The following is a 13,430-nucleotide window of genomic DNA, read 5'->3' as shown; positions in this document are numbered from 1 at the left end:
AGGACTGGGAGGGGGACTGGGAGCACTGGGATGGACTGAAGGGGGGGAACTGGGAAGGAGAGGGAAAAACTGGGAGTACTGGGAGGGAGTGGGAAGGACTGGGAGTGCTGGGAGGGGGACTGGGAGCGCTGGGAGGGCCTGGAGGGGGGAGGCTGGGAAGGAGTGGGAAAGACTGGGAGTACTGGGAGGGGGACTGGGAGCGATGGGAAGGGGACTGGGAGCACTGGGAGGGCTTGAGGGGGGAACTGGGAGCACTGGGAGGGAGTGGGAAGGACTGGGAGTGCTGGGAGGGGGACTGGGAGCGCTGGGAGGGCCTGGAGGGGGGAGGCTGGGAAGGAGTGGGAAAGACTGGGAGTACTGGGAGGGGGACTGGGAGTACTGGGAGGCCCTGAAAGGGAGGGGGCTGGGAAGGAGTGGGAAAGACTGGGAGTACTGGGAGGGAGTGGGAAGGACTGGGAGGGGGACTGGGAGCACTGGGAGGGCCTGAGGGGGCACTGGGAGCACTGGGAGGGAGTGGGAAGGAGTGGGAGGGGGTATGGGAGGCACTGGGAGGGGAACTGGGAGCACTGGGAAGGCTTGAGAGGGGAACTGGGAGCGCTGGGAGGGAGCGGGAAGGGTCTAGGAGGGGGTGTGGGGGGCACTGGGGGATACTGGGAGGGGCAGGGGGGTTACTGGGGGAAACTGGGAGTAACTGGGAGCACTACGTTGGACTCGGAAGGGTTTTGGGGGACACTGGGGGATACTGGGAGAGGGTCTGGGGGATACTGGGAGGGGTAGAGCAGGATACTATGGGTTACTGGGGGATACTGGGAGGGGTGCGGGGTTACTGGGGGATACTGGGGGGGTGTTACTGGGCGCTACTGGGATTACTGGGGGATACTGAGGGATACTGGGAGGAGTGGGGGGGGTTACTGGGGGAGACTGGGAGGAGGGGGGGGGGTTACTGGGGATACTGGGAGAGGCAGGGAAGGATCCTACGGGGTGCCGGGGTTACTGGTGGATACTGGGAGGGGTGTGGGGGGGTTACTGGTGGGTACTGAGGGATACTGGGAGGGGTGGGGGGGATACTGGGGGATACTGGGAGGGACTGGTCGCACTGGTCGCAGGTCAGAGTACAGCGCTTTCTGGCGCTGCGTTCAGGCGGGGGCCACCTACGTACTGGTGCAACTGGGAAAGGTGGGGCCTGGGTCCCCTATTTTTTTTTGGGGGGGGGTCCCAGACACCCGGGTCCCCTATTTGGGGGGGGGGGGGATAAGGGGGGTCCTAAATGGGTGGGGGGGTCCTAAATGCCTGGGTCCCCTATTTGGGGGGGGTAAAGGGGGTCCCAAATGGGTGGGGGGGGTCCTAAATGGGTGGGTCCCCTATTTGGGGGGGGGTAAGGGGGGTCCTAAATGGGTGGGGGGGTCCCAAACGCCCGGGTCCCCTATTTGGGGGAGGGGTAAAGGGGGTCCCAGATGGGTGGGGGGGGGTCCTAAATGGGTGTGGGGGGGTCCTAAATACTTTGGTCCCCTATGTGGGGGGGGTCCCAGACACCTGGGTGCCCTATGGGGGTCGTGGGGGGGGTCCCAAATGGGTGTGGGGGGTCCCAAACACCTGGGTCCCCTATTTGGGGGGGGTCAAGGGGGTCCCAGATAGGTGTGGGGGGGGTCGTAAATGGGTGGGGGGGTCCCAAATGCCTGGGTCCCCTTTTTGGGGTGGGGGTCAAGGGGGTCCTAAATGGGTGGGGGGGTCCCAAACGCCCGGGTCCCCTATTTGGGGGGGGGGTAAAGGGGGTCCCAGATGGGTGTGGGGGGTCCTAAATGGGTGTGGGGGGGTCCTAAATACCTTGGTCCCCTATTTGGGGGGGGGGTCCCAGACACCTGGGTGCCCTATGGGGGGCGTGGGGGGGGTCCCAAATGGGTGGGGGGGGTCCCAAACACCTGGGTCCCCTATTTGGGGGGGGTCAAGGGGGTCCCAGATAGGTGGGGGGGGCGTCCTAAATGGGTGGGGGGGTCCCAAACGCCCGGGTCCCCTATGGGGGGGTCCCAAACGCCCGGGTCCCCTATTTGGGGGGGGTAAAGGGGGTCCCAGATGGGTGGGGGGGTCATAAATGGGTGGGGGGGTCCTAAATACCTTGGTCCCCTATTTGGGGGGGGGTCCAGACACCTGGGTGCCCTATGGGGGGCGTGGGGGGGGTCCCAAATGGGTGGGGGGGGTCCCAAACACTTGTGTCCCCTATTTGGGGGGGGTCCTGGACCCTTGGGTCCCCTATATTGGGGGGGGGGGGTCACAGACACATGGGTGTCGTGTTCCCCCCCCCCAGATGCTGTTTTTGGCCACTTTCTTCCCCACGTGGGAGGGGTCGTCGGGGGGGTACGACCTGGTGGGGGTGAGTTTTGCGGGGGGGGGGGGGGGGAAGGGGTTGGGGGGGGGCCCCGAGGGGGCTTTGGGGTGACACCCCCCCATTTTGTCCCCCCATCCCCTTTTATGACCCCCCCATGGCCCCCCCATCCCCCTTAATGGCCCCCCCATCCCCTTTTATGCCCCCCATCCCACTTAATGACCCCCCATGCCCCCCCATCCCCTTTTAAGCCCCCCATGGCCCCCCCGCCCCCCCATCCCCTTTAATAGCCCCCCCCATGGCCCCCCCCATCCCCCTTAATGGCCCCCCCATCCCCTTTTATGCCCCCCACCCCCTTAATGGCCCCCCCCATGGCCCCCCCATCCCCTTTTATGCCCCTTTTATGCCCCCCCATAACCCCCCATCCCCTTTTATGGCCCCCCATGCCCCCCCCACCCCCTTAATGGCCCCCCCATGGCCCCCCATCCCCCTTAATGCCCCCCATCCCCCTTAATGACCCCCCCATGGCCCCCCCATCCCCTTTTATGCCTCCCCATGCCCCCCACCCCCCTTAATGGCCCCCCCATCCCCCTTAATGCCCCCCCCAGTGGCCCCGCCATCCCCTTTTATGCCCCCCCATAACCCCCCATCCCCTTTTATGGCCCCCCCATGCCCCCTCCCACCCCCTTAATGGCCCCCCATCCCCCTTAATGACCCCCCCCATGGCCCCCCCATCCCCCTTAATGCCCCCCCATCCCCCTTAATGACCCCCCCATGGCCCCCCCATCCCCCTTAATGCCCCCCCATGGCCCCCCCATCCCCCTTAATGCCCCCCCATGGCCCCCCCATCCCCTTTTATGCCCCCCCCATCCCCTTTTATGTGTCCCCCCCCCCCAAATAAATGTCGTGTCCCCCCCCCCAGGAGTTCCTGCGGGCGACGGTGGACGTGGCCGACCTGGGGGGGCTGCAGTTGGCGCTGGGGCGGGGGGGGGGCCGGGGGGAGCTCCGCATCCTGGTGGCCGCCCTGGGCTGGGCCAGCGCCGAGCTCCTCACCTCCCGGTGAGCTATAGGGGACGGGGGGGGGGGGCTATAGGGGATGGGGGGGGGGGTTAGAGGGCTGGGGGGGTTAAGGGGGCTGGGGGGTTTTAAGGGGGCTGGGAGGGGGTTTAGGGGCTGGGGGGGGCTGGGGGACTTGGAGGGGGTTGGGGGGGCTGGAAGGGATCTATCTATAAGGGCCTGGGGGGGGGGTCTATAGGGCCCGGGGGGGGGGGGGGCAATGGGGACTGGAGGGGGGGCTATAGGACCCTGGAGGGGGGGCTTTGGGTTCTATAGGGGCTTATAGGGCCTTTGGGGGGGTAATGGGGGGTCTTTAGGGATCTCTAGGATCCTGGGGGGGGGGCAATGGGGATCTATAGGGGCTTATAGAATCCTGGGGGGGCAATGGGGGGGCTTTGGGGACCTGGAGGGGGCTATAGGGCCCTGGGGGGGGGGGGCTTTTGGGGTTCTATAGGGGCTTATAGGGCCCTGAGGGGGGTAATGGGGGGTCTTTAGGGATCTTTAGGATCCTGGGGGGGGCAATGGGGATCTATAGGGGGCAATGTGGGGGCATTAGAGGGGCTGGGGGGGTTTAGGGGCTGGGGGGGCTGTGGGACTTGCAGGGGGTTGTGGGGGGCTGGAGGTGGGGGGGCTGGAAGGGATCTATAAGGGCTGGGGGGGTCTATAGGGGTAATGGGGGGTTTGGGGACATGGAGGGGGCTATGGACCTGGGGGGGGGGCTTTGGGGTTCTATAGGGGCTTATAGGGCCTTTTGGGGGGGTAATGGGGGGTCTTTAGGGATCTCAGGATCCTGGGGGGGGGCAATGGGGATCTATAGGGGCTTATAGAATCCTGGGGGGGGCAATGGGGGGGCTTTGGGGACCTGGAGGGGGCTCTAGGACCCAGGAGGGGGGGACTTTGGAAATTTATAGGGGACTATAGGACCCGGGGGGGGCAATGGGGGGTCTTTAGGGACCTCTAGACCCGGGGGGGGGGGGGGGGCAATGGGGATCTATAGGGGCTTATAGGACCCTGGAGGGGGGCAATGGGGAGTCTTTAGGGATCTATAGGACCCCGGGGGGGGGTCTTTGGGGACCTATAGGGGCCTGTAGAACCCCTGGGGGGGGTCTTTGGCGACCTGTAGGGCCCTATAGGACCAAGGGGGGGCAATGGGGAGTCTTTAGGGATCTGTAGGACCTGGGGGGGTCTTTGGGGACCTATAGGGCCCTATAGGACCCTGGGGGGGGCAATGGGGAGTCTTTAGGGACTTATAGGACCCTGGGGGGGGTCTTTGGGGACCTATAGGGGCCTGTAGAACCCTGGGGGGGGGCAATGGGGAGTCTTTAGGGATCTATAGGACCCTGGGGGGGGTCTTTGGGGACCTATAGGGGCCTGTAGAACCCTGGGGGGGGGTCTTTGGCGACCTGTAGGGCCCTATAGGACCAAGGGGGGGGCAATGGGGAGTCTTTAGGGATCTGTAGGACCCTGGGGGGGTCTTTGGGGACCTATAGGGCCCTATAGGACCCTGGGGGGGGCAATGGGGAGTCTCTAGGGATCTATAGGACCCCGGGGGGGGTCTTTGGGGACCTATAGGGCCCTATAGGACCCTGGGGGGGGCAATGGGGAGTCTTTAGGGACCTATAGGACCCCGGGGGGGTCAGCGGGGGGGGTGTCCGGGATCTATAGGGTGTGGGGGCGATTCTCGAGGCGGGTGGTTCCGCAGGTGCGTCCCGCTGTGGGTGGGGGCGCGGGGGGTGGAGTTCGACTGGCGCCACCTGCAGATGGGGCTGGACTCCAACATCAGCCTGGTGAGACTGGGGGGGGGCAACTGGGGGGGGGGGATTGCTCCGGGGGGGTGTTAATTTTGGGGGTGATTGCCCTGGGGGGGGTAATTGGGGGGATAATTGCACTGGGGGGGTAGTTAGGGGGTTGAGTGGCCTTGGGGGGGGGGTAATTGAGGGGGTAATTGCCCTGGGGGGGGTTAATTGGGGGGGGAATTGGGGGGTTGAGTGCCCGGGGGGGTTAATTGAGGGGGATAATTGTCTGGGGGGGGTAATTAGGGGGTTGAGTGCCCTTGGGGGGGTTAATTGAGGGGGTAATTGCCCGGGGGGTTAATTGGGGGGGGGGGGAATTGGGGGGTTGAGTGCGCTGGGGGGGTAACTGAGGAGCGGTAATTGCCCTGGGGGGGTTAATTGGGGGGATAATTGCCCTGGGGTGGTTAATTGGGGGGGTAATTGCTCAGGGGGGGTTAAATTGTGGGAGAAATTCCTTTGGGGGTGTTAACTGGGGGCAGTAACTGCCCTGGGGGTTGTTAATTAGGAGGATAATTGCCCTGGGGGGGTTAATTGGGGGAAGTAACTGCCCCTGGGGGGGGGTTAATTGGGGGGAGTAACTGCCCCGGGGGTTAATTGGGGGGAGTAACTCCCCTGGGGGTGTTAATTGGGGGCAGTAACTGCCCGGGGGGTTAATTAGGAGGATAATTGCCCCGGGGGTGTTAATTGTGGGCAGTAAGTGCCCTGGGTGTGTTAATTAGCCTAACTGCCCCCCCGCTGGGGCATCATGTGGCGGCGGCGGCGGCGCTGCTTTGGGGGTTGTTAATTAGGAGGATAATTGCCCTGAGGGGGTTAATTGGGGGAAGTAATTGCCCTGAGGGGGTTAATTGGGGGGAGTAACTGCCCTGGGGGGTGTTAACTGGGGGCAGTAAGTGCCCTGGGGGGGTTAATTAGGAGGATAATTGCCCCGAGGTTGTTAATTGGGGGGAGTAACTGCCCCGGGGGGGTTAATTGGGGGGAGTAACTGCCCCGAGGGGGTTAATTGGGGGGAGTAACTGCCCCGGGGGGGTTAATTGGGGGGAGTAATTGCCCTGAGGGGGTTAATTGGGGGGAGTGAGTGCCCCGGGGGTGTTAATTAGCCTAATTGCCCCCCCGCAGGTGCGCCACGTGGCGGCGGCGGCGCTGCTCTGGGCTTCGGGGCGCCACGACCTGCCCCCCCGCCTGCGCCTGCCCCTGGGGGGGCTGCTGGCCGCCGCGGCCTACGAGGGCTTCCTCACCGGGTAGGCGGGGCTTGGGGGGTGGGCGGGGCGTAAGAGGGTGTGGCTTCGGGGTGGGCGGGGCTTCCGAGGGTGTGGCTCCCAAAATGGGGGGGGATTTGGGGGAGGGGAGTGGTTGCGGCTGCTGCCTAAGGGGGGTTTTATGGCGGGGTGGGTGGGGCGTAGGGAAGGGTGTGGCTGCGTGGGTGGGGCTTAGGGAAGGGCGTGGCTGCGTGGGTGGGGCTTGTTGGGGTGGGGCCTTGGGGCGGGGCTTTTGGGGGTGGAGGTGGGGCTTCAGCCACTGTTGCTGCTGGGCTTTCCCGGAGGGGGGGTGTGGCTTTCCCGAAGGGGTGTGGCTTCCCCGATAGGGGCGTGACTTGTTGGATAAGGGCGGGGCTTAATGGGGCGGGGCTTTGGGGACTGGGTTCCTGGCTTTAGCCACGTGGGCGGGGCTAGAGTGGGTGGGCGTTGCCCAGCGGCTGGGAGGGGCTTTAGGCCGGGAGGGGCGGGGTCTCCTCGGAGGGGCGGGGCCTCCGCAGAGGGGCGGGGTCTCGGCAGAGGGGCGGGGCCTCCAGGAGACTGCAAACCTGAGGGGAAGGCGCTTGGGGGGGCGGGGCTTGAAGATCGGGGGGTGTGGCCTCGGTGCCTTGGGGGCGGATCCCACGAGCGGGGGGGGCGTGGCTTTGCCAGACGAGTGGGTGTGGCTTGCGGCGTGGGCGGGGCTTGTAAGAATAGACCCTTAGTGGGGGGGGTGCTGGGGGGTGGGTGGGGTGGTGGGCGGGGTGGGCGTCGCCCCCTCGTGGGCGTGCCCGCCCTGAAGCCCCGCCCTCTTCCCCCCACAGGTGGGCGGGGCAAGCGCTGGGGCTGGGTCCCTGGGGGGCGCTGGGGCTGCGGGCCCTGGGGGCGGCCGCCTTGGGGCTGGGGGCTCTGCGGCTCCTCGTCCCCCTCCTGCCCCCCCCTTAAATTAATAAAGGCGCCTATAGGAGCTATAGGGACCCGGCTGGCTGCGGGGGGGGGTCCCAGGGGGCTGGGGGGGGGGGTCTCAGGTGGTTGGGGGGGGGTCCCAGGGGTCTGGGGGGGGTGTTCAAGGCATCCAGGGGGGTGTCCCAGGGGTCTGGGGGGGTCTCAGGTGTCTGGGGGGGGGTCCGAGGCATCCAGGGGGGTGTCCCAAGTGTCTGGGGGGGGTCCCAGGAGTCTGGGGGGGTCTCAGGTGTCTGGGGGGGTCCCAGAAGTCTGGGGGGGGGGGGTTTCAAGGCATCCAGGGGGGTGTCCCAGGAGTCTGGGGGGGGTCCAAGGCATCCAGGGGGGTGTCCCAGGGGTCTGGGGGGGGACCCAGGAGTCTGGGGGGGGTCTCAAGTGTCTGGGGGGGGGGTCCTCAGGTGGTTGGGGGGGGTCCCAGAAGTCTGGGGGGGTGTTCAAGGCATCCAGGGAGGTGTCCTAGGGGTCTGTGGGGGGGTCCCAGGTGTCTGGGGGGGGACACCCAGGGGTCGGGGGGGGTCCCAGGTATTCGGGGGGGTGTCCATGGAGTCTGGGGGGGGGGTCCCAGCTGTCTGGGGAGGGGTCCCAGGCGTCTGGGGTGTGTGCCTCAGGTGTTTGGGGGGGTCCCAGGTATCCGGGAGGGGGTCCCAGAAGTCTGGGGGGGTTCTCAGGAGTCTGGGGGGGGTCTCAGGCACCTGGGTGGGGGGTCCTCAGGTGGTTGGGGGGGTCCCAGAAGTCTGGGGGGGGGTCAAGGCATCCAGGTGGGTGTCCCAGGGGTCTGGGGGGGGTCTCAAGTGTCTGGGGGGGGGTCCTCAGGTGGTTGGGGGGGTCCCAGAAGTCTGGGGGGGGGGGTCCAAGGCATCCAGGGGTTGTCCCAGGGGTCTGGGGGGGGTTCTAGGCATCTGGCGGGGGGGGTCTCAGGTGTTTGGGAGGGGTCCCAGGTATCCGGGGGGGGTCCCAGAAGTCTGGGGGGGGGTTCAAGGCATCCAGGGGGGTGTCCCAAGTGTCTGGGGGGGTCCCAGGTGTCTGGGGGGGGGTCCCAAGCATCTGGGGGGGGTCTCAGGTGTTTGGGGGGGGATCCCAGGTATCCATGGGGGTGTCCCAAGAGTCTGGGGGGGGGGTCCCAGGAGTCTGGGGGGGTCTCAAGTGTCTGGGGGGGGGTCCTCAGGTGGTTGGGGGGGGTCCCAGAAGTCTGGGGGGGTGTTCAAGGCATCCAGGGAGGTGTCCCAGGGGTCTGGGGGGGGTCCCAGGTATTCGAGGGGGTGTCCCAGGAGTCTGGGGGGGGTCCCAGGTGTCTGGGGGGGGGGGTCCCAGGCGTCTGGGGTGTGTGCCTCAGGTGTTTGGGGGGGTCCCAGGTATCCGGGGGGGGGGTCCCAGAAGTCTGGGGGGGGTCTCAGGAGTCTGGGGGGGGTCTCAGGCACCTGGGTGGGGTTCCTCAGGTGGTTGGGGGGTCCCAGAAGTCTGGGGGGGGGGGGGTCAAGTCATCCAGGGGGGTGTCCCAGGGGTCTGGGGGGGGGTCCCAAGCATCTGGGGGGGGTCTCAGGTGTTTGGGGGGGTCCCAGAAGTATGGGGGGGGGTTCAAGGCATCCAGGGGGGTGTCCCAAGTGTCTGGGGGGGGTAACCCAGGAGTCTGGGGAGGGGTCCCAAGCATCTGGGGGGGGTCTCAGGTGTTTGGGGCGGTCCCAGGTATCCGGGGGGGGGGTCCCAGGTGTCTGGGGGGGGGTCAAGGGGTCTGGGGGGCGTCTCAGGTGTTTGGGGGGGTCCCAAGTGTCTGGGGGGGGTCCCAGGGGTCTGGGGGGGCCCCTGAGGCTGCTTGTCCCCCTCCCCCCCCCCCCCCCGAATTAATAAAGGCACCTATAGAAACTGTGAGATCTTTATTGGACCCAGGTGTCCATCGGGGGGGGGGGGGCACCCAGGTGTCTGGGGGGGGGTCCCAGGTGTCCGGGGGGGCACCCAGGTGTCCGGGGGGGGTCCCAGGTAATGGGGGGGACCCCAAGCATCCGGGGGGGGGGGTCACATCAGTCTCCATCTCAGTAGTAGAGCTCTCGGTCCCACCAACCTGGGGGGGGGGGAGAAAGACACAGAGGGGTGAGGGGGGGGACGAGACCCCCAGTTTTCCGTGGGGGGGGGACGACACGCAGGGGATCCGGACCCAACCACTCACTTCCCGGGTGTCTCCGCACTCCCAATTTCCGGATCTCGTCGTAGACGAGGATGAGGAGGCCGAAGGGCATCGGCACGAACCACCACTGGAACCTGGAGGAGGAAGCGGGGGGGTGGGGGGGGGAATGACACCCATGGTCAGGGGACCCAGGTTTTGGGAGGGGGGGGGGGGTCCTAGGGGTCCGGGAAGGGGACCTAGATATCTGGGAAGGGGACACAGGAATCCGGGATGGGGTCAGGAAGGGACCCAGATATCCAGGAAGGGGACCCAGATATCCAGGAAGGGGCTCCAGATATCTGGGATGGGGTCTGGGGGGCCCAGATATCCGGGAAGGGAATCCAGATATCCAGGAAGGGACCCCAGATATCCAGGAAGGGATCCCAGATATCCGGGAAGGGGCCCCAGATTTCCGGGAAGGGAATCCCAGATATCCAGGAAGGGAATCCCAGATATCCGGGAAGGGACCCCAGATATCCGGGAAGGGGACCCAGATATCCAGGAAAGGGTCAGGAAGAGACCCAGGTGTCCAGGAAGGGGACCCGGATATCCGGGAAGGGGACCCAGGTGTCTGGGAAGGGGCCCCAGATATCCGGGAAGGGGTCAGGAAGAGACCCAGGTGTCCAGGAAGGGGACCCGGATATCCGGGAAGGGGACCCAGGTGTCTGGGAAGGGGACTGAGATATCTGGGATGGGGTCAGGATGGGACCCAGATATCCGGGAAGGGGACCCAGATATCTGGGAAGAGGTCAGGAAGAGACCAAGGTGTCCAGGAAGGGGACCCGGATATCTGGGATGGGATCGGGGGGGACCCAGATATCCGGGAAGGGGACCCAGTTATCCAGGAAAGGGGCCCCAGATATCTGGGAAGGGGTCAGGAAGAGACCCAGGTGTCCAGGAAGGGGACCCGGATATCCAGGAAAGGGGCCCCAGATATCTGGGAAGGGGTCAGGAAGAGACCCAGGTGTCCGGGAAGGGGACCCAGATATCCGGGAAGGGACCCCAGATACCCGGGAAGGGACCCCAGATATCCGGGAAGGGGACCCAGATATCCAGGAAGGGGCTCCAGATATCCGGGAAGGGGACCCAGATATCCGGGAAGGGGACCCAGATTTCCGGGAAGTGGCCGCAGCCATGGAACCCACCGGATGGGCATGAAGTTGAAGACGTTGGGCATCCCGGGGCAGTAGCAGAGGAAGCAGCCGATGGACACCTGGAACACGATGGCGATCACCAGGATCCGGTTCCTGCGGGAGACGAGCCCCTATAGCCCCTCCGAGGGCACCTACAGCACCCCGCGGGCTCCTATAGTGCCCCACAGGCACATAGCAGAGCTCCTATAGACCCCATAGACCCCCAGAAGAGCCCCATAGCTCCCACAGGCACTGGAAGAGCCCCTATAGACCCCGTAGGCACCGGAACAGCCCCTATAGACCCTATAGGCACCAGAACAGCCCCTGTAGACCCCCATAGGCACCACAAGAACCCGCTAGCTCCCACAGGAACTGGAAGAGCCCCTATAGAGCCCATAGACCCCCAGAAGAGCCCCATAGCTCCCACAGGCACTGGCAGAGCCCCTATAGACCCCATAGACCCCAGAAGAGCCCCATAGCTCCCAAATGAGCCTGCTAGATCCCACAGGCACTGGCAGAGCCCCTATAGACCCCAGAGACCCCCAGAAGAGCCCCATAGCTCCCACAGGAACTGGAGGAGCCCCTATAGACCCCATAGACCCCCAGAAGAGCCCCATAGCTCCCACAGGCACCGGAAGAGCCCCTATAGACCCCGTAGGCACTGGAAGAGCCCCTAGAGACCCCAGAGACCCCAGAAGAGCCCCATAGCTCCCAAATGAGCCTGCTAGATCCCACAGGCACTGGAAAAGCCCCTATAGACCCCGTAGGCACTGGCAGAGCCCCTATAGACCCCAGAAGAGCCCCATAGCTCCCAAATGAGCCTGCTAGATCCCACAGGCACTGGCAGAGCCCCTACAGACCCCATAGACCCCCAGAAGAGCCCGCTAGCTCCCACAGGCACTGGAAGAGCCCCTATAGACCCCATAGGCACTGGCAGAGCCCCTATAGACCCCAGAGACCCCCAGAAGAGCCCCATAGCTCCCAAATGAGCCTGCTAGATCCCACAGGCACTGGAGGAGCCCCTATAGACCCCATAGACCCCCAGAAGAGCCCCATAGCTCCCACAGGCACCGGAAGAGCCCCTATAGACCCCGTAGGCACTGGAAGAGCCCCTATAGACCCCATAGACCCCAGAAGAGCCCCATAGCTCCCAAATGAGCCTGCTAGATCCCACAGGCACTGGAGGAGCCCCTGTAGACCCCAGAGACCCCCAGAAGAGCCCCATAGCTCCCACAGGCACTGGAAGAGCCCCTATAGACCCCGTAGGCACTGGCAAAGCCCCTATAGACCCCAGAAGAGCCCCATAGCTCCCAAATGAGCCTGCTAGCTCCCACAGGCACTGGCAGAGCCCCTATAGACCCCAGAGACCCCCAGAAGAGCCTGCTAGCTCCCACAGGCACTGGCAGAGCCCCTATAGACCCCATAGACCCCAGAAGAGCCCCATAGCTCCCAAATGAGCCTGCTAGGTCCCACAGGCACTGGCAGAGCCCCTATAGACCCCATAGACCCCCAGAAGAGCCCCATAGCTCCCACAGGCACTGGCAGAGCCCCTATAGACCCCGTAGGCACTGGCAGAGCCCCTATAGGCACCGGAAGAGGCCCTGCTGGAAGAGGGAGAGACGTCGGGTCTTGCGGATGAGGACGTCGGCGATCTGGCACATCTCGATGCTGATGAAGAAGACGGTGTAGCAGGTGTACTGCTGGTAGCGGCGCTGCTCGAAGGTCTACGGTGGGGGGGCGTCAAAACGGGACGTATAGGTCAGCGAGGGGGACGTATAGGGGCCTATAGGGGTCTCTAGGGGTGGTACGTACCCACTGCTGGCCGTAGCTGTCCTGCAGCTCCTGCTCGTGGGTGTCCTCCCAGCGCGGGCGCAGCCCCAAGCAGAGCAGAGGCCACCAACCCTCCTGCGCCATCGCCACGAAGTAGTCGGTGAAGCCGGCGAAGGACTGGATGGCACCTACCGGGGTGGGTGGGTGGGATGGCAGAGTTAGGTGGGGACCCAGGGGTCCGGGCACCCGTGGACCCAGGTGTCACGAAGACGTAGGGACCCCGGTGTCTGGGGACACGCGTGTCCTGGGCACCCCGGTATCTGGGTGTCCTGGGACTCGGGGAGCCAGATGTTTGGGTGTCCAGGGACACAAGGACCAAGGGACACGGGTGGCCGGGCACCCAGATGTCCAGAGAACTGGGCACCCAGTGGCCCAGATGTCCAGGGACCCAGATGTCCAGGGACCTTGGTGTCAAGGGACCTGGGTGTCAAGGGACCCAGGAATCCGGGCATCCAGGGACCCAGATGTCCAGGGACTTGGGTCTCCAGGAATCCGGGTGTCCATGGACCCAGATGTCCAGGGACTTGGGTGTCCGGGCACCCAGATGTCCAGGGACCTGGGTGCCCAGGGACCCATGGACCCAGATGTCCAGGGACCTGGGTGTCCAGGAATCCGGGCACCCATGGACCCAGATTTCCAGGGACTTGGGTGTCCAGGGAACCAGATGTGCAGGCACCCAGGGGCCCAAGATGTCCAGGGACTTGGGTGTCTGGGCACCCAGATGTCCAGGGACCTGGGTGTCCAGGGACCCAGGAATCCAGGAATCCATGGACCCAGATGTCCAGGGACTTGGGTGTCCAGGGAACCCGGCACCCATGGACCCAGATGTCCAGGAACCTGGATGTCCAGGGACGTGGGTGTCCAGGGACCTTGTTGTCAAGGGACCTGGGTGTCAAGGGACCCAGGAATCCGGGCATCCAGGGACCCAGATGTCCAGGGACTTGG

The 13,430-nt window shown here is 65.2% G+C and overlaps 2 protein-coding genes across 2 annotated transcripts in view; one reads left to right on the top strand and one right to left on the bottom strand.

The window, feature by feature from the left end:
• Positions 1–1,055: 1,055 nt before the first annotated feature.
• Positions 1,056–7,372, top strand: TMEM147 (transmembrane protein 147). Its single transcript, XM_075018790.1, has 6 exons — positions 1,056–1,176; positions 2,303–2,368; positions 3,243–3,379; positions 5,079–5,163; positions 6,286–6,407; positions 7,226–7,372. Exons 2-6 carry the CDS (start codon positions 2,303–2,305, stop codon positions 7,344–7,346), a joined length of 531 nt encoding a protein of 176 aa, XP_074874891.1. The 5' UTR covers positions 1,056–1,176; the 3' UTR covers positions 7,347–7,372.
• Positions 7,373–9,287: 1,915 nt separating this feature from the next.
• Positions 9,288–13,430, bottom strand: part of ATP4A (ATPase H+/K+ transporting subunit alpha) — a 36,019-nt gene continuing 31,876 nt past the window's right edge. The window contains exons 21-25 of the mRNA XM_075018687.1: positions 12,468–12,613; positions 12,246–12,379; positions 10,668–10,769; positions 9,526–9,617; positions 9,288–9,420 (exon numbers count right to left, since the gene is read on the bottom strand). Coding sequence (XP_074874788.1) covers positions 9,392–9,420; positions 9,526–9,617; positions 10,668–10,769; positions 12,246–12,379; positions 12,468–12,613 — 503 coding nt within the window. The 3' untranslated portion in view covers positions 9,288–9,391. The remainder of the gene's footprint in view (positions 9,421–9,525; positions 9,618–10,667; positions 10,770–12,245; positions 12,380–12,467; positions 12,614–13,430) is intronic.

This window comes from Buteo buteo, chromosome 31, assembly GCF_964188355.1.
Source record: "Buteo buteo chromosome 31, bButBut1.hap1.1, whole genome shotgun sequence".
Classification (NCBI taxonomy): domain Eukaryota; kingdom Metazoa; phylum Chordata; class Aves; order Accipitriformes; family Accipitridae; genus Buteo; species Buteo buteo.
Note: the sequence above shows the minus strand (reverse complement) of the source record. Positions and strands in the feature narration are given on the sequence as shown.

What these genes read in the sequence shown, in the direction of transcription:
- TMEM147 (XM_075018790.1), top strand. Translation starts at nt 2,303, where the DNA reads ATGCTGTTTTTGGCCACTTTCTTCCCCACGTGGGAGGGGTCGTCGGGG. An exon ending in GCCGAGCTCCTCACCTCCCG is followed by an intron (nt 3,380 to 5,078) that starts GTGAGCTATAGG and finishes GTGGTTCCGCAG; the next exon opens with GTGCGTCCCGCTGTGGGTGG. An exon ending in TACGAGGGCTTCCTCACCGG is followed by an intron (nt 6,408 to 7,225) that starts GTAGGCGGGGCT and finishes TTCCCCCCACAG; the next exon opens with GTGGGCGGGGCAAGCGCTGG.